The following is a 20,388-nucleotide window of genomic DNA, read 5'->3' on the forward strand; positions in this document are numbered from 1 at the left end:
ATGCAACCACGCGCGCTATAATGGTTGGCGATAATTGTTCCTCTGCGATATAACAAGAAAAAAATGTTCGATCACGTGATATACAATTTAGCCTTTTGTGGCGGTGGAGAAATGCTTAGTCATAATGATAAATGCGCCTGATTGCCGTTCCGCTCTTTTCTTGCTGCGCCAAACAACACCTATCTGAGCAACAGCAAGATTTAAGTGTTTTTGTTGTCGATTAGTGTATACATGATCATGATCATATTATGGGCAGTATCCCTTTTTTTCTGTTCTGCTTGGCATTGTTTTATATGCAGATATTAAAATTACCGCATGTATTTTCTCATAAATTATAGGCCGAAAATAGCAATCAGCTCACATCTACCTGTTCGTTTGCTGTAACTTGACCGTGTTTCTGTAAATAAATCTGTTCATTGATGCACGATTTCGACACAATGTATATCTGAAACGTATTGAATGGAATATTGAATAGTGTAATAACAGGATTTCCGGTGTTACAAGACGGTGTTATGCTAATTTGCATCTAGTGATTACACGATCTAATTGAAGTCGTGTCGGCGAGGCGGCTGACCCAAGTTTTGTTGTCCTCATAAAAAGTGTGTACAAGAGGGACAGTATACTTTATAGAGTGGACTAGTTTCGAGGTATCGGATCGGCATGTTATGTAAGTGAAGAAAGTATTGTTCACTGCAAATCATAAAATCACATTGTCGATGGGATAACAGTATTGATTCTTAAGTGAATAACACTTCATGTTAATTTTTTCAGCTTTTAGCTGGACACAATAGAATACTACAATGATGAACACGCTTATAACGAAATAACGGGTATAGCGAAAACGCATGTGCACTGTCAATGACAATGTTTATGATAACGAACGGTTAATACCTGAGCTTGGCTGCTCACGTGTCAACAATCTACCTATCAAAAAGTGCAGCTGTTAAACGACAATAAACAATTGAAGGCAACTGGTGCTTACACCAAATTACACCCTCAAATACACAGGAACAGTGATTAACTATAGCACAGTACTTGCTGCCAGAACTTCGATAGTAGGCTCGTTAAACGAAGGTGCTAACAATATAAAATATATTTCATTTGTAAAATTCTGGTGGCACTATTTACGTCTCCCCTCGAGAGACCCGAAAGTGACCTATATACGATTCCCGCACCAATTGATGCCCCCCACCCCTATATATTTCTTTAACTGGTGGTGTATTGACAACAGACCAAATGAATTATATTTGTGTTTTGATAATGTACATGATACATGATAATGTATATTATTTCGTATTTAATACCGTATGACAATGTCTGAAATAATATAAATATAGACGAGTGCATATTTTAACATGATACAGTTGTATATTGATCAATCTAAAGGGGATTAGCCAGTGTGAGCCAGTCGGCGTTTAAATAGACCGGGAGCATTTTATGTCGAATACAGGGTTTAAGTTAACGGTGAAACATATTTACATCCCTGAAATCTACAAGTAGCTGAATCCTGAGTGGGAACCAGAAATCCTAGTTTTTGGCGCTGCCAAAACCTGAAATATATTCAGGGTTGATGACGTCCCTATCATCTTGCTCCGGGAACCGCAGTGACCCTTGGCTTTATTTGGTTGGAGGTATTTCACTTGAAGTGGGCCACCTGAAGTAACCTGGTAAAAAAATCGCAAATGTTATGCAGGTAAACTTTAGTGTAGTTGGTATAGTTGCGCTAGTGGTAAGTTGAAATCTATGTTATTTACAGGTTTGCATGTAATATATTCAGAATATATATAAAGCTCCGGGCAAAGCCTCCTCGAGTGAAAAGTGAAATGCAGGATCCATGAAGTACCATAGTTTGAGGACATACGTTATACAACTCTGAGAGTAGGGTATATGGTATGTTCTATAGAGATTTTGACGTTTGCATGTTCCATTCGTGACGAACTCGTGTGATTCCAGGAAACGCCGAATCATGGCCAATTTCGCGACTGGGTTCCTTCTAAGCACAAACGGGCTGAGCTGTTGAATTAAAGAATTGCCAACTCGTTGCGTAATGCTTCGTGTAGTTTTCCCATGTCAAGATGCTATTACTGAACACATCAAGAACACTGTATCATGGTTATATTTTATAATTTTAAATGCAAGACGTGTAAATTCAAAAAAAAGTTGTTTGACTGTACTTGGAAGTCATACCCGCATTCTGATCGGTTTGTCGTATTTTTGCACATTACATTTATCGATTGGGGGAAAGGTTTTTCCAGGTTACGGAAAGGGGCAAGTGGTGACGGATGGTGCATGCAACATAATAGGCTGGTGCATATTGTATATAGCCAAATGGAGCCCTGCAAAGGTATAAGGTTAAACCCATTTTCCCATTCGAGATGATACATATCATGACGTAAGAGGCGACTAACGGGATCGGGTGGTCAGGCTCTCTGACTTGGCTGATGCATGTCATCGATCTCAATTGCGTGGATCAATGCTCATGATGTCAATCACTGGATTGTCTGGTACAGATTCGATTATTTACAGACCGCTGTCATATAGCTGGAATATTGGTGAGTGGGGCGTTAAACAACAAACAAACAATTGCGTGGATCTGAATGTTCTAACTGCCTGGTGTATTGTTTTATGGACCATTTCGCATGTGCTACATCATATCATGTTGACATCAAGACCCATTTTAGCCCCAGGCTAGGTAGAGTGATTCAGCAAAGACAAAGGGACTTGTTACTCAAGAGTTAAATCCTACTGCACTTTCGCTGTATCAAACTGGAATTTTAATTTATAGTCCTTGAATTGATGAGAACCATTTCAGCTGACAGTAAAGTTTATAATCTTATCTAGCATTAAGTCTATTATCTGTTGCAGTTTCACTTTGTCTGACACTTTACTTGTCTCCGGATGGTATTATAAGATTTGTATGACACAACTTTGCATGATTTTATTTTCTTAAGATGTCATCACTAAAGTTTCATTTGCATGAAAGAATCTTAGTATGTGAAACAACACTCACAAAAGAGCAAATGCAGTAATAACTGAAACTAGCAAGTCTGTGTCATGTCCTTTTGAATAAGAGACCTGTTTCATGTCTTTTTCTTGAATCCTGACTAGCATGAGACAGGGGAACTATTCTCTCCTATTTTCCACTTTCCTTTACATGTATCCACCTGCACCCACCAAATGCTAACACTCACCTCCTTGTTACACAACACAGTGTTTACTCATGGTATGGGAAATTGAAAAACCAGGTCACCTTGGCTAAGTTAAGTCATTACAACTTCCTTGTCAAGGTTACTTTGATTTGCTCTGATCCCATAGATAAGTTAATTCTTAATAAAACTGACGCACATTGGAAATTTCTATTCATTTTTCTAAAATATCTATGAAGTCAGTAATGGTGTTCATGTTTCACTATGATTCAATTCAGTTTTCATCCTTCTTGTTGAAAGACAAGGAGTGGCATGTTTTGAAACAACTCTGATTTACACCATGTTGATTACTTATGGATATCAAACTTGTACAAGTGCTTTTCTTTCACTTATCAGCGATAGAAACTAACAGTTTTCGTCCACTAGTCCTTATAATCATAACATATAGCAAGCCCCTTAAAAATAGCAAAATTCTACTCGTCCTTATGATACCTTAACTATTGGGCATTTGGCAAGGACTATGGGACTAGTGCCAATTTCTATTGCTGCTTATTTGTGTATAGTTTATCAGTATCTATAAATCCAGTTTCACTTTCTGACCAGGACCTATTGTGATCCCAGGAATGGCAACCTCACCCATTTCTTAACCTGGTTATGATAAACTACCAGTCACAATAATTGGAGCAGGTAAAAAATAGCATCAGTTTCCATCTTTGGCTGTGAGATTACTGTGGGAGCCGCCCTATAGCTGGTATGCTTGCCTGTCTTGTGTCATGTGTTTGGTTTGATCCTTCTGCTGTGATTTTCCTTGATTACTACAGTGTGAAGCAGAAATAGATTATGACTGTGATAAAAATGGAGAGCTAGTCTTGTGCATTGATGTAAAATTGACAGGTGATGTTACCTGCCCAGCGGACTTCCTGACCTGTCTGTCACCCATGTTAAGCTGCCTGGGCTTGTTGTGCTGCACTCATAGTCTGCACTCCTACAATACCACAGGTCCTGTCTACTTCTGTGCTTAACAGCAAAAAACACCCCCAGTGAAGGGGCATATTGACCTGGTATTGTTGGGAAACAATATGTGGTGGGATTGTTTGAAATGCACTTTTCATCAGGGGCTGTTGTCTACAAGGATGTACGTCAGCTCTGTTGACATCACAACCCTCCTCAAGTCTGTCAACTCCCAACTCCATCTGTGTTTAGGTAGAGAGATTGCTGACGTAAAGGCTTCAGACAGCTGATTTCCGTGTCACACTCAAGAAGGCTCTGTTTACGTTTGCTTGTACCAACACTTACAGAACGATCTAAACACGTTTGCTTGTACCAAAACTTACAGAACAAAACTTACAAGTGTTATATTACTCAATAGAATTTCATCAAAAATATGTTCTTGTTGATCAAAGCAAGTGCTTCTTTTAATCATAAGATAATTATTAGTTGACTGACAATATACTTATATACATTAGCATGACCAGCAATAGTTATTTGTGTGTGATATGGCATCAGTGAATAAGTTTGAAAATGAAGAATTTTAGACCCCCAATCAGGTAAATATGACAAAGAAGTGTAGAAAAAAGGCTTTAATTTGACAAGCAACTGTGTAAATCCATTGAACTGCCCTTTGTGAACTCATTAGGGAAAACACAGTGTAGTGTGACCTCCTCTCAGATCTGATTGTTGCCAGGGACTTAAATTACATGTCTATTTTTAGACTGTTATGCGATTGGAAGTAAGCTTTACTGTGTTGAAGGTAGCATGAGGATATTATGTACAATATGTAACACACTGCAGGATGTGGCTCAGGCTGATTCAATTACATCTGTCATGGATGTAGGATTAGAATGATGAATAGTGGACACTTGCGCTAGAAAGCATTAGACTAGATCAGATAGCTTCTCCCATGGCTTGGAATCTTCCAAGGAGGTTTGAAAAAAACATTGATTCTGATTAGTGTATTGATAAGCAAACTGAGATGTAATACTTTCAATAAAAAGATAGGAAGAATGTACCTGATGTATCGAGGTTTGTTTATTTGGTGATGGCTAAATTGATCACTCGTCTCCTCCATCCCAGGTTGGATTCTTTTTTAGTGACAGATCATCAGGGGGGCATATTCATGGTGTTGCATACTGAGATTTTAAATGATAAATATTTAGTGATAGAACCATCAGTGAGTCTGTAATTTTCCCCTCAAGCATTATATATTTTTATGCCTATCAGGATTCAAAGTTCTTTCTAGTAGAGTGCAAATGGCACAGTTAAGATAGTGCCTAAAGGGTGACCTGTGAACATCCGGGTTAGAATAGGTCTTCAGCAACCCATGCTTGTAGTAAAAGGCGACTACGAGGGTAACTACGAGGGTTGGTAAAAAGTTTTGAGCCTGACTAACTTTCAACTATGGGCCATGACAGTGGGCCAGTGAACTATACAATGTAGTACATTGTTTGAGTAGTTTATTGCAAGTGTATTTGGTCTGTTGAGGCCGTTTCTATTTTAGTGAGAGCCATTTGAACATAAGGGTCCAAATGGACACAGAAATGGAAAAGAATGTGTACTGAGCAGTCATCAAGTTTTTTACTTTAGAGAAAAGTACTCCCCAACATGGTGCCCTCGGTATTCCACAGTTAAGCGTTGGGCAGCTATGTTTAATGCTGGGAAAACAAGCCTTGATGATGACCCTAGGTCTGGACGTACCTTAACTTTCATCACTGAAGATTCAATCAAGGAGATAGAAAAACTTATACCATGTATACTGTCAGATAGACGTATTACCATTGCTGAACACAGATCTAAGCCATGGATGTATTGAAACTATTATTCATGAACATTTACAGATGAATAAGATAGCTGCTTGCTGGGTGCCAAAGTTTCTAAATCCTTATCTTAAGGATAAAAGAACTGACATGGCCAGAGAAAATGTAGAGCTAATTGAGTAGCATTTCGTCAAATTCAAAAAGAGATTAGTAACGGGTATAAAACATACCACTATGAGTCAAAATGAGTCTAAACGTCAATCCATGAAATGGCACCATTCCACTTCTCTGGCACCAAAGATAGGTAGTGTGCTCAAGATTTATAAAGCTGTTTCTTAGTTTTTGGTTTAGGTTATGTTTTATATTTCTGATTCCTTGTGTATGGTGGACATATCAGTTTTCTCATTGCAATCTGTCTGATGTCATTGGTTGGTCTGAATATGAAGTTTAGATTTTCACAGGTTCTGTTTCCCATCTCACTGGGGTCTTTTATCAATTTAAATGACGTTGCTTGTTTCTATCAGAATTGTATATTTTCAGAGACTAAGCATTAGGGTACCACATGGGTACACGTCTTGGTCTGACCTGATATGGCTGGAATAATATTTTTAACAGCGTGAAAAAAACCCAACTCAATCACTCTTTGCACATTAAAATATAATCTGATATGACAAGGCATGAGTTCTTGACCCAGCTAATATTCACCAAATGACTTTTGATACCACATACCTATGTTTGAAAGAACAAAACTGAAAATAAGTTTCAAAATTTGATTGTATACAGTATATGTGAATACTGAGGTATTTTAGTAACACAATGAAATGTCAGATAGTGATTGGTCAAACTTGGGTACACTTTTCAAACATTCGTCCACACTCACCTTGATGTGTGAAGCCTTCACTGTAGACATAGCCATTGACAGTATGGACTTTCCCAATACTGGTGTGTCTTACAAGCTCTAGTTCAGTAAATGGTATTTTGAAGGAGTCCACTTGTTGAATTAAACTCATCTCCAGGTTTTATGTGATGAATCTTAGAGTGATCCACCCATGTGGATGCATTGAGTGGATGGTGTCCTATCCTTCAGTAGCATTTGATCACATTTCTGTGAAAACAAAAGAGAAACATACATTTATTTTGTTGTTGCAGATGGTTTGGACAGGAGAAGGACTACAATGTTTTAGTGATGGACTTGCTGGGGCCAAGTCTGGAAGATCTGTTCAACTTTTGCTCACGGAAATTCACGATGAAAACAGTTCTAATGCTAGCAGATCAGGTAAAATCCTTAGACAATACAAAGCATATTTATTTTTAGGGCTGTGTATTGCCACAAATTTCATATTGCGATTTATTGTGGTACATTCCTCTGTACTGTACTGCAATACATACTGCAATATATTGTGGAAGAAAACTTATTGAGTTCTGTCGACTGTTTAAGATTCTTTTACCTCCACAGTACAATCATACAATGTTTAGCTTTATTCAAAATATAAAACAGGAAAAACTAGAACGTTCAGACAAATTACCACAAATACGTTACCACAGTTATACCGAGGCTGTTGTCTCCCACAACTGCTGCTATAGCGAAATCTACCACAGAGATCTCAATTACCTCATGCAGCACGTGCGTAGCCACCCAGCTGCCATGTGACACCCTTCACTCTTGTCTCCTTCGCTTGCTCTAGCAAGACGTGTTATCAAGACTGCTGAAGCGTTCCTGTTTCCTCGACCATTCGGTGATATTTATTATTGTTTATTCTCAATAATAAACTGTGCTTTTACGGGGCGTTTGCGGTAGCTACGCTTGGATATAATTTTCCCGCCAAACGAAAAAAAAATTCCCGCCCTTTTTTCTATATACTTGCGGGGTTCTGGTATGCAGGTTGTGTCTTACGTTCCCCTGTTCTAGTATGTTTTGGGGGTTAACATCACTTATTTCTCTATATGTTAAATGTGTATGTTCTATATTCACATTGCTCGTTTATTTTCTTGTGAAAATGCTTGTTTGTGAATAATTGTGGTGCGTGTGTTGTAACCATGTTTTGCTCTTTGTTCATAGTACAAAAATGCCTGACATGGATGTGTCGCCGTTATCCACCCCCTCTACCCCTGCAACCCGGAGTTGCGGGGTGTGCCACAAGTTCTTATCGTCTCAGGATCCCCACGATCGTTGCCCGCGGTGCAGAGTTCCTTGCGGGGACACCCGGTGCGTCCTGTGCGACGGTCTGGGGCCTGTGGCGTTCGAGCGCTACCGGCTGTATGTGCAGTCCATTTCCATCCCGGTTGTTGCCGGCTCAACAGGTCGGGGTCCCCTTGCGGGTACCACCTCCACGGCTGCGGCGGATCCCTTGGCGGCCCTCGGGCTGTCCGGGGATTCAGTCGCTGCATTGCTTTCCAAACTGGTGGACTCCAAGCTCGCGGCCCTATCTCAGGATAGGCCGCTGGCTGTTCCGTCCCCGGCCTCTTCTGTGGCCGTGGGGTACACCGGTACGGCGGCGGCTCCCGTGGTCACAGGTCCTTCCCCCGAACTGTTGCTCCCGCTATCGGTTAAGGACCGCGTGGCCATGGTTTATGACCTATTTGAGGACATGCCCAAGCCCCTGCCGGTACCCCCGGGAATCCACGGCTCTGTGGGTTCCTCCGAGGTATACGATGAGTCTTCCAACAAGGCTTTCCCCGCATCAACCTTGCTGCGGGGGATCAAGCCTTTCTTGGAGAATGCCTTCGCGGCAGCCTCCGGTCAGGGTCTCCCGTTGCCTCCACCATTGTGGAGAAAGGGTTCATTCCCGGTACATGACCTTGCTTTTCCCGAGGCTGGTCCTACCGCGGAGGCCCATGTTGAGCGATTGGGTGTCTGTGCCCCCCCGGCTGCTACGGTAACGCAAGCTCCCTTGCAGCAGCTGGACACCCTCGCTCAGCACTCCATGCTTGCCATGTCTCACGGAGACACTTACTTGGCTGCAGCGGCCAGTCTGGTCGAAGGTTCTCCCACGGACCGTGACCAGCGCATTTACAACTGCCTGCTCGGTTTAAATGCTTCCCTGGAGTACGTTGCCGGGGCTTCGGCACGTGCCATTTTCTCAGGCGCCAGTCGTATCTTGCCGCCTCGGGGTTGGACGCTGCCAACCAGGGAGTGCTCCTTTCGCAGCCTTGGTCTGCCGACCAGCGGACCCTTTTCAATAATAAGATCCCTGGGGTTCTGAAGGAACAACAGGCTGCTGTGTCTGCCAAGGCCTCTCGGCACACACTTGATCTTGTTGGGTCCCTGCATAGGCGCCTGGGTGCCACTCCTAAGCGGAGCGCGCCCCAGGATGCTGCGGCTGCTAGGTCTAAGGGGTCGGGTTCTTCTTCCTCCGGGAAGAAGCCCCGCACTGAAGGCTCCGGTAAGGGCAATCAGCAGCCCTTTCGCGGGAAGAAGGGGAACTGGGGGAAGGCCAAGTCATCTAAGGACAGCAAGGGCCCTTCCAGGTGACTTTCATTGGAGGGGTTCATACGCCGACAGCGCCAACTTCGGTTGGCCCGTAGGCGAACCCGAGTCACCTGGCCCTGGACAGTTGCGCCTGCCGCATCCTGTCAGGCCCCCCTCTCCTTCCCCAGTGGGAGCCAGACTCCAGACTTACTGGGAGAATTGGGAACAAGTGTTCGACGACCCGTGGGTGGTCAACACGATCCGGTACGGCTATCGGCTAATTCTCAAAGCGAATCCTGTTGGCAGGTTTCTATTCAGAAACCGATCTTCCCATCCTCGCGGATGCCATCGGCAGGTTGGTGGAGAAGAGGGCAGTACAGGAGTTAGCTCTACCAGAAATAACACCTGGGTTTTACTCCAGGATATTTCTCGTTCCCAAGAAGGACAGTGCCGACCTCAGAATGATTCACAATCTGAAATCGTTCAACAAGTTTTACCTGCACAAGCCGCGCAAGTTCAGAATGTTGACCTTGGCGGACCTGAAAGCTCTGATCATGCCGGCCGACTGGCTCGCTTCGATCGACCTGAAGGATGCTTATCTGCTTGTTCCGATTCACTCGGACCATCACAAGTATCTCAGGTTTGTCTTTCAAGGCAGGCACTACGAGTGGGTTGTACTCCCATTCGGTCTTTCATCCGCTCCCTGGCTGTTCACCCGGGTAACCACCCCCATAGTAGGGTTCCTCTACAGGAGGGGTGTCAGGTACTTCGCTTACCTGGACGACTCGCTAGTAGCAAATCGAATGACGGACATGCTGTCTCGTCAGCTCGATTTCGCACTTCGGCTCTTGGAGCATTTGGGGTGGATTTTCAATCTCCCCAAAAGCGAGTTAACCCCCTCACAGAACTTCATGTTCATCGGAGGTCGGTTTGACACGGTGACCCATCGCTTCTTTGTCCCCCCCAGACCGGTGGCACAAGATTCAGGCGATGATTGCCAAAGTCTTAGCGGTGCAACAGACTGTTCACTTTTGGGAACAGTTGTTAGGGCTACTTGTGTCAGCCCAGGACTGCACTGAACGGGGCCGTCTCCAACTCCGCCCGCTGCAACGTTTTTTAATCCAGTTGTTGGCACAGGAGGAGAACAGTGCGACTGTCGCCCTCTAAGATCGGCTCCGACCGCATCTGGAGTGGTGGACGGTCTCTTACAAGGCCACAGGAGTCTCTATCCGGGCCACGTTGAACCTGTATACAGGGCACCCATCTAGAGGGGGAGGTGAGCTCGGGGCTGTGGTGCATAGACGAACTAGGTCTTCACATCAATTGTCTCGAGTTCACGGCAGTGATCAACGCAGTCAATCACTGGAAGCATCGTCTCATCAACGCCCGGCTCATGCTGGCGACCGACAACACGACAGTAGTGTCCTATGTGAACAAACTGGGGGGAACCCACAGTCACTCGCTACTTGATCTTACGTTCGAGTTTTACACTCTGGTGGACAGTGTCCCGTGCCAGGTACGCGCCCGTCACATCCCAAGTGTGCGGAAGGTACTGGCCGACGCTCTATCGAGGCCTCGGGATCCGAGCCCCACAGAGTGGATGCTCAACCCAGTAGTGTTTCAGTGGCTGTGCGAAATTTTGGGTCGTCCGATGGTCAACCTGTTGGCATCCAGGTTCAACAATCAACTCCCGTTGTTTGTATCACCAGTCCCGGACCAGAGGGCCAAAGAATGACGATGCTCTCGCGTTAAACTGGACGGGCATGGACGCTTCTGCTTACCCATCGACGGCGTTGATACCACTCATTCTAAGCCAGCTCCAAGGAGTTCACTGTGGAATGTTACTGATCGCGCCCATGTGGCCGAACAGATTGTGGCACCCCGACTTGCTGACCCAGGTCAAGCAGTCGCCACTTCCACTGCCTGTGAGACCGGATCTCCTGATCCTCCCTCACACCCGTCAGCTTCATCCAAACGCAGGGCAGTTCAATCTGCATGCGTGGATGTTGTCACCGAGCGTTTGAGGAGTAAAGGTTTTTCTCGTCGGGCATCTCGGGCATACGTTAGTATGCATCGTGATTCTACCCAGAAGGTGTATAATGCATGTTGGGTTATTTTCACGAATTGGTGTTGTAAACATCACATTCATTCGCCAGATAAGGTATCTGTGCACGATATTGCTCGTTTCATGTCTCAATTACAAGAGACACGGAAACACTCCGGGGGTTCCATTGCCAACTATGTCTCTTCCGTTAAAATGGTACGGGACGTTGCTGTGGGTACCAGTCTCTCAAAAGAGCCGGTGATTCGGGGTATTATCAAGGGTTTCAAACAGCACGATCTTATGAAGGGCCGGCCTTGGATCTTTCCCTAGTGTTGAAATCACTTACGGAAGCTCCGTATGAACCCTTGAGAAGTGCTTCGTTTCGGCATGTGACTTGGAAAACAGCATTTCTCCTCTCCTTTGCCACGGCGGCACGAGTGTCCGAGATTCATGCACTTGATGTCACTAAAGTACGATTCGATAGGGCCTGCTCATAGGCTTCATCGCCAAGAATCAGAAATTTGGCCAAACGGAGAGAGAATTCACTGTAAGATCACTCAAATCTTACATCCTGCTGATACTGAGGACAGATCGCTGTGTCTGGTTAGGGCCCTTAAGTTTTATCTTAAGGCTTTGAATGAACGCAGACAATTGCGTGATCGTCTGTTCATATTGTGTCACCCTAATCGCACTGCTGACATAACTCGCAACTCGATTGCGTTATGGCTTCGTTCTGTCATCAATCTGGCGTACCGGTGTCGGGGGTTACCGGTAGCGGGGTCAAACCCGCACGAGATCAGGGCGCTAGCGGAAACATTTGCCCTACACTCGAATATCTCTGTTCACAGAATATTATGAGGTTGTTACTGGCGTTCTGACTAGGTTTATGCCAATCATTACCTCAGAAAGGGCCGGCCTTGGATCTTTCCCTAGTGTTGAAATCACTTACGGAAGCTCCGTATGAACCCTTGAGAAGTGCTTTGTTTCGGCATGTGACTTGGAAAACAGCATTTCTCCTCTCCTTTGCCACGGCGGCACGAGTGTCCGAGATTCATGCACTTGATGTCACTAAAGTACGATTCGATAGGGCCTGCTCATAGGCTTCGTCGCCAAGAATCAGAAATTTGGTCAAACGGAGAGAGAATTCACTGTAAGATCACTCAAGGAAATCTTACATCCTGCTGATACTGAGGACAGATCGCTGTGTCCGGTTAGGGCCCTTAAGTTTTATCTTAAGGCTTTGAATGAACGCAGACAAGTGCGTGACCGTCTGTTCATATCGTGTCACCCTAATCGCACTACTGACATAACTCGCAACTCGATTGCGTTATGGCTTCGTTCTGTCATCAATCTGGCATACCGGTGTCGGGGGTTACCGGTAGCGGGGTCAAACCCGCACGAGATCAGGGCGCTAGCGGAAACATTTGCCCTACACTCGAATATCTCTGTTCACAGAATATTATGAGGTTGTTACTGGCGTTCTGACTAGGTTTTTGCCAATCAGTACCTCAGAAAGGTTTCTGATGAAGACGTGGAGGGTGTGCACTGTCTTGGGCCGCTGATCGCGGCACAAGCGGTCATCTAAGGGGTGTGTCCAGCGCAGTCCCGAACTCCACAGGCGTCAGACCTTGCACGGTGGTCAATCTGGGTCGTCTCCAATGTTCCCACCGCCGTGGGTACAGGAGTGGGGGTCCCGCAAACCAGCGCACTCACACCACAGGTGAGGCGGCTTTTTGTGTGTTTTGTCCATATTTGTATTTTGACAATTATGTATTTAATTGTCTGTCGTGTATTCCAACCTTGTGATACATGCTTACGAATACTGGAATTAGGTCACACGCCTAATGCATACTTTAAGTAGGCTTGCTCGGGGATATACGGTCCGAATGAAATTAATTTCCCTCTTTTCGACTCTTTAACCTGATCTAAGATTTAGCTCACATGGATACTGTGTTCTCATCCGCTGCAGCAAAGAAATACCTATCCAGTGAGGCCGTTGTCACCAATCGTTTGGCAATGACGATTGAGCCTTACGGGATGCGCTTGACAGTGCTTTGGTATTCCTATAGGGTAACGCCTAGCTAGGAGCGTGCGCATCGAGTGCTTCCGCCTTGTTGTTTCCTTCCGCTGGTCGGAAGGAACACGAGCAGTCAGGTTTGGGTTGTAGGTGCTCCCCACCGCCTACTGTGGTAGTCAGCCTCGGTATAACAGTGGTAACGTATTACTTAATGTAAATTGTAGAATTTTCCTATTCGGAAGATTCTATAAGTAATACGTTACCACTGGGCTGCTGCCCGCCCGTCCGTCCCCTGAGCACTTGCTCTCGCAAGAGACAAGAGTGAAGGGTGTCACATGGCAGCTGGGTGGCTACGCACGTGCTGCATGAGGTAATTGAGATCTCTGTGGTAGATTTCGCTATAGCAGCAGTTGTGAGAGACAACAGCCTCGGTATAACAGTGGTAACGTATTACTTATAGAATATTCCGAATAGGAAAATTCTACAAAACTCACAATTGCATTTGTGTCTGACTGGCTGTGCTATTCGACTCAAGAATAGCTGTTTAAGGCACCATAATGGTTAAGTCCAACATACAGTAAATCTAGTGGTATCACTGCTCTTGACTCTTGCATTTAGCTCATTGATTCAGGAAGAAATGTTGGAGGTATTTATGTATATGGGTCCAGTGTTTGTGGTAACGGTAGCTTGTAATGGTTTATCAAAGATCTGTTTGCGCAGTTTCATCACAATGCCATCATAGGTAAAAAGACTGACAATATCAATTGTTCTAACTCTTTCAACACCAGTCTACCAGAAGCGTTTACTGCTGTGACACCGAGATCCCAGAGATTCATATGTGATAGATGAAGCCAACTTTTATCAAAGAAAATACCTGCTTGTAAAACATCTTTGCTACTGTATGTTATACACCATTTGAAAGGTCTGATCCTATTGTTTATTAATATGAAAGTTATGTTTATCACATTATTTAAAAAATGCATTTACAACTTAATTAAGTTGGTTGTAAATTAAAAGATGTAAGCTTACACATTCATAACTTCCAGATTAAGGACCAATCTCATTAAAATCAGACCTTAGTTCTCGCTACCGCTAAACAAAGATCTGAGGACATCCCAGTAGAGGTCACGTCAGAAGGACCTTTCATCTGACCAATCAGAGCGTCGCTTACCAGATCATGAAAGTGTCAGTTGGAATGTGATTTCTAATCAAAAACTTTAACACGGGGTGTTCCGAACGATAGTTACGGGTTTAACGACTGAATCCATACAATCTAGACCATCTATTAGCCATTCCAGAATGTTATTTTGTTCAGGTTTCAATTTTTTAATCGAGAATTTGTCAAAACATGTTTCGAAAGTGTTGTCGCCAATTTGAAAATAGTGCCGTAAATCACGAGAAAGCTGCCTTCTGATTGGTCATTCCATTGGTCAGTCAAGATTCGCCAGGGGTCGGTCTGACGTGACCCGTAATTGGATGTCCTCAGATCTTTGTTTAGTGGTAGCGAGAACTAAGATCTGATTTTAATGAGATTGGATTAAGGACCAAGGAAGCAAAAATTAAGCGAAATTAAGATTTCATAAAATCCACTTACCTATTTCTTTTTTATTTTTATTGTTTATGTAATTAGAAAGGCATTTTAAAAAGAATCATAAATTTATAGTATCTGTCATCACCCATTTCCTGATAACAGAGCCTGGAGTCTTTTCATGGTTATTACAAGCGATTTCATTGGATACAAATTGGTTTGTTATAATGCTTTCTGGCCGAAATCTGCTACAAGGTTCGTGATCGGTCAAATTTGAGCACATGACCTAAGGCAGCCAATCAAATTACAGCTATGGTACAGTCCTCGTCTATGATGAATTTCAGATTTTGACGAAAGATTTTTGTTTAATCGTGCTATTCTGAACATTTTAAGCAGGAAATCACCATCCATTTTTAAAATATGGAGCGTCGTGGATGTAACGTGCTAGGTTACGAGCTGTCACAAAGATTTTTCATGCATATATTTTGGCATTAAACTCGTGTCCTAGCCGGAATTCAAGGCGACGAATGCTGAGATGTCATATGATTTACATTACATGTGATCGCACGAAAAGATGGAAATAATAACTTAGCTGTAAGTTAAAGATATTTTTTTGTTGATTTTATTTATTACTTTGTATACTAGATTTAAAGATTTGCCTTAAACGTCTTAATTTTGCTGTTTGACATGTTCCATGGGGACATGTTGTCAAAGTGTGTGTCAGAGAATTTTATTTTCAATAACATTGCAGGAAATAGTTATTAATATGTTATTCTATCGATAAAAAATGATAAATTGAAACGGAATACGTATTTCAGACATTGTGAAATGTGATAGATTTAGTTAAATGAACGATATGATTGGTAGGTCTATAAAATTATAAACTATATTGACGTGACTATGGCTTGGCCAGTCTACCGGCCTACAGTGTCTGGGGACTTGATGCTGAAAGAGTTCAACAAGTTAAATTTAAAAACACAAAATCATCACGATATGTAATTGTTTCAATTTCATATTGCGGTTTACCAGTCGGACAGTCTATCAGACGTCTGGTATGTAAACAAGATGGACCAAACAACGTCATGGCTGACTCCCTATCCCGACCTACCATCACCAACAGAATGACATCTAAACCTGCTTATCTTCCGCTGGATTTTCCAAATTTACCCAAGCCAAGACGTCAACCTCTTTGCAACCAGGTTCATCGCTCAACTACTCTGGTTTCTCCTTCCCATCCCAGATCCTCAGGCTTCGGACCATAACGCATATGCCTTCCCCCGACCAACATTCTTCCTCAGGTCCTTTAGAAAGCGCTGTCCACCAACCACCTTCGACTTCACCTTGGTAGTGCCCTATTTGCCAACTCTGGGTTGGTTCACAATACTCGTACAACTCGCAGAAAGAAAGTTCCACCATCTTCCACTGATGGACGATATCTTACTCCAGCTTCACTCCTACCTGTTCCACTCATCGCCCAAAATTCTCAATCTTTGCATCTGGCTCACCTCGAAAAATCTGTTGTTGCTTTGGGGTATTTGAAGAGAGTCGCCAAGACCTTTACTGAGGCGCATTACCAAGACCCTCTACGACCACAAGTGAAAGCATTTAAAGCTTCTTATCATGCTCGTAACAACACTAAACCGACCACTGTTCTCACAGGTTGCAAAATGATTTGTGATCAACTGGGAGGTTTAAAGAGTCCACTTTGGCTTCCTATCTTGCTGCAATCAACTCTGTCATTGCCACTACAACCGGATCGAAGATCTCTACGGTTGCTGAGCTATTGTCCCACATTTGATCCTACTAGTTGGCTGACCAGTCATCTTGATTCTGGCCACCTATTTGGGATCTTAACGCCATCCCCCACCATTTGACTTCTGCGGACATTTTTTCTGTCTTTAAGACTTTTTTTTCTCCTGGCCATTATATGGAGGGATGTTTTGAGAAGTAAGATACCGTCTTGGCTTCCCAATTTCCCTATGACATCTCCGTCACCTATGTTCAGGGCCTCCACAAGTTCGGTCCCATGGTCCTGGCGCCACAACTGATAACTGCACACCAGTGCAGATAGACGATGCGTGTACCCACTACTGCAATCAATACTCCTGATATCAGTACTCTGTATCCTGTACATACAGAATAAAACTTGGAACTATCACTCCTGTATTTATTGTCTTTATTATTCGGGTTCCCAGACAAGAGTACCCATTGGAGGTTGTGACATCTCGTCTGCAGAGACTCTTCTACATCAAAGTCGCTGCAAGGAGCAGCCGGTTCGGCGGTTACCCAAGCCCTTACCTGCCCACCTCTGCCTTGTTTGTGTGATGTATCAGTAGTGGCTCAAAGACCCTCTTATGGATATTGTCAATCATTCTTCTGCGTGTCTAAGCATGTTTCAATCCCTCGGGCGTGATTGATAGGTTTGAAGAAGCGTTAAAAGAGATGTCGAGCTGGCTTATTCTGTTTGAACGATTGACTGGATTGGCTATTCACAACTCCACAGTCATTCTTGAAACAATGGCATACGTGAAAGCCCGAAACACATGAAATACCCGATTTCATGCTGTTTCGTCCGACTAACGTACAGGGATCATATTGTGGGTTGTGTGTTTTCCCACTCACAAGTTATTGTTTTTACAACACTAGACAGTATTTTAAATTTATTTATTTGTGTCACTGTTTAGCACCGGCTTTGTAGTCTATTCGGGCTAAAGTATCTGTGCTCCATTGTCTGTGGGATACATGCACAGCAGTGTGAGATAGGATAAGTTTCAAAATTTGTGAATTTTACATTAAATTTTATGCCCTCCTGACATGCTATGTGCCCTCCCAACTATCCCCGCATCACAGCTCCCCTAGCCTATACTCATTCGATGAAAGACAATGAGTTGCAAGGGCAGCTAAGTGATCGCATCGTATAGGTCGCTATGCAGGAGATTTACGGTACATGACCCATTTGTTTGAGTGGTGATGCTTGGATGTGTTCGGATGAACTGTTTTTAGAAGCTGGAAACTTTGTTCAAGCACGTTTCCACAGAAAGACAGAAAGAAGAAGGAAGAAATGCATAGTGTTAGATAGGATAAGCATTATAAATATACAATTTAATGTAAAATTTACAGTTTGTTTTCTATATCAATAGACACTACAGTGTATTATGCTACAGCTCTGAAGTGCCTGTGCTAGCTCTTCTCATCAGCATACTATGTGATATGCGAGTTTGGAAGAGACTGATGGCTGCAGCGGCAGTGCTATGCCTGCCCATTGTATTGATCTGAAGATGTTGTCTGCTTCACTCTAGCAGAGTCTGGTGAAGTGGCAATGATTATGTCCAGCCACCTGGAAATGTCAGCCAGTCAAGGCTGGCTGTCCCGGGCAGAGCACTGCTCCACCCAACCCCAGCCAACACAACACAAATCAGCTTGAGTACCGATATGCAAAGCCTAATGAAATCTTACAAGTATATGTGTAATTACAAAAAGAACCAAAATATCTGATTTTCTGATCTAATTCAATATTGAACATGTTGAATAATGGAGGGTATGGTTTATGGCACTTGAAACGAAACTATAGTCTTTAATCTACAACACAGGTGTTTTTAGCCACTGATCTGAAGACCCCAATCAAATAAATTATCTGACTAGGTAATTTATGCAAAATGACCAAGTTTTGATAATTTGTTTTTGTGAAATCAGAAAAGTGACATATTACTTTCTTTTTCTTCTTGAACATACATCTAGTGTAAAGTATGCTGAGTTGAAAGATATGTTTGAGAGTAGACTTTGTAAACCAATATTGATTTTCTCAAAATAGACTTGTTTTGTCAGTGGATTGTGTAAGCCTGTTGTAGATTATGGACTTGTACAGTTTACTAAATAAACTAATGGTATTAGATTTGTTTATTAGGTTAAACCAATTGATTGGGAGCGAATTCCCAGATGTTCTGTTCATGTCATATCTTCTGCTATAGTCATGATAGTGTCATATTTAGATGTGATTATCAATACCACCAAGAGTGTTTGTGTACATGCAACACTGTAGAAGCTATACCTGGCCCAATAGTCAGTTTTGCAGTTGACTTTTTCACATATATGCTTTTTATGGCAAATCCAACATGCAAGATATTTATTTGTTGATCCCATATTAGGTTTCATTATGCTTATCACAGCTTATGAAACTTTCAAATAGACAAAATATTTTTTGTAATTAGAATATAGAATAGATGGCTTACTTATTTTGCTTATTGTTCTTGTTTTTCATGTGTTTAGAAATAAACAAAAAGTACACACTAATCATGCAAATAATCTATGAATGTGTTATTATGGTATTATGTAGGTGTTGTGTATGCATAGACATGTTGAAACCATGCAAAATGAATCTAAAGACTCTTGTTAAATAGAAATGTGCATTTGGTGATGTGTTATTTTGAAACAGTGTGTGGGTACGAAACTGTATGAGAAACACAATTTCATAAAACAAGGTTTCTAAACCAACAGCAGTTGAAGTCTGTATTTGATGAAGCAAGTCCAATGTACAGAAAATGCCCATCCATTTGGCTCGGTGAATCTGCTGTTATTTCAAGTGGCTGGTATCATAGCAGTAGGCTATGTACAAAAGTAAACAACTTAACCGATAGTATGGCATACAGTTAAAGCCTTGACAGATACAACTCCTAGTTGGTAATGTTGATAGGCAATGTTGCCCCCTGGTCAGTTGGGTGTCTAGTTACGTTATTGATTACATGTCAGCTGTTTTGTGTTAGGCTCCATGTGAGACCTTCAATCATGTTGCCTGGCTTGGCAACCAGTAATTAGCATGATCAGGGTTATTTGAGTGTGATGTCTGAGTATAGAAACTTATTATTTGTTAACATAATGACGTGAGATGCTGATGGTGGTGAGGAGATGCTGATGACAAGATTGTAGTTAATGATGGAGTAACAAAATATATTGAGTGAGCGATATATCAAGATGTTTCAGCACTGTTAATGGAAGTTTGAATCTTTTAGTTCTGTGACAGTGAAGTAAAATGGTCTATGAATTATGTATGCACATGGAACATTACTTGGTTATTGTGTAAGTGTGTCTGATCAATAATGTTTGTATTGCAGATGATCAACCGTGTAGAGTATGTTCACAACAAGAACTTCATTCACAGAGACATCAAGCCCGACAACTTCCTCATGGGTATTGGGAGACATTGTAACAAGGTGAGACTGAAAGCTACACTTGTCACATGCTGTGTCAATGATAATTAACATGCATGCATATTAATTTACATGTTCCACAATCTGCTGTTAGATGGAAATGTACTTGTGTACTTAAATGGAGTGTTTATTTGAGAAATAAAACCAATGAGAGTGTCTTCTCTGCAAGAATAGATTGTGTCCAAATCAAAATTCTTATATGATCCCTGATTCATGAACATTGTGATAATCTTGATAAAATGGCTGCTATGGAGTGTATTCTATGTTAAGTTGTTGCTTCCATGGCA

General features: G+C 42.7%; 1 protein-coding gene across 1 annotated transcript in view; it reads left to right on the forward strand.

Moving 5' to 3' along the window:
- LOC124111706 (casein kinase I) overlaps positions 1-20,388 on the forward strand; it is a 38,206-nt gene that overhangs the window by 12,819 nt on the left and 4,999 nt on the right. Inside the window, exons 3-4 of the mRNA XM_046471485.2 lie at positions 7,049-7,175; positions 20,006-20,104. Coding sequence (XP_046327441.1) covers positions 7,049-7,175; positions 20,006-20,104 — 226 coding nt within the window. The remainder of the gene's footprint in view (positions 1-7,048; positions 7,176-20,005; positions 20,105-20,388) is intronic.

Source organism: Haliotis rufescens, unplaced genomic scaffold, assembly GCF_023055435.1.
Source record: "Haliotis rufescens isolate VD_foot unplaced genomic scaffold, xgHalRufe1.0.p SCAF_12, whole genome shotgun sequence".
Lineage (NCBI taxonomy): Eukaryota > Metazoa > Mollusca > Gastropoda > Lepetellida > Haliotidae > Haliotis > Haliotis rufescens.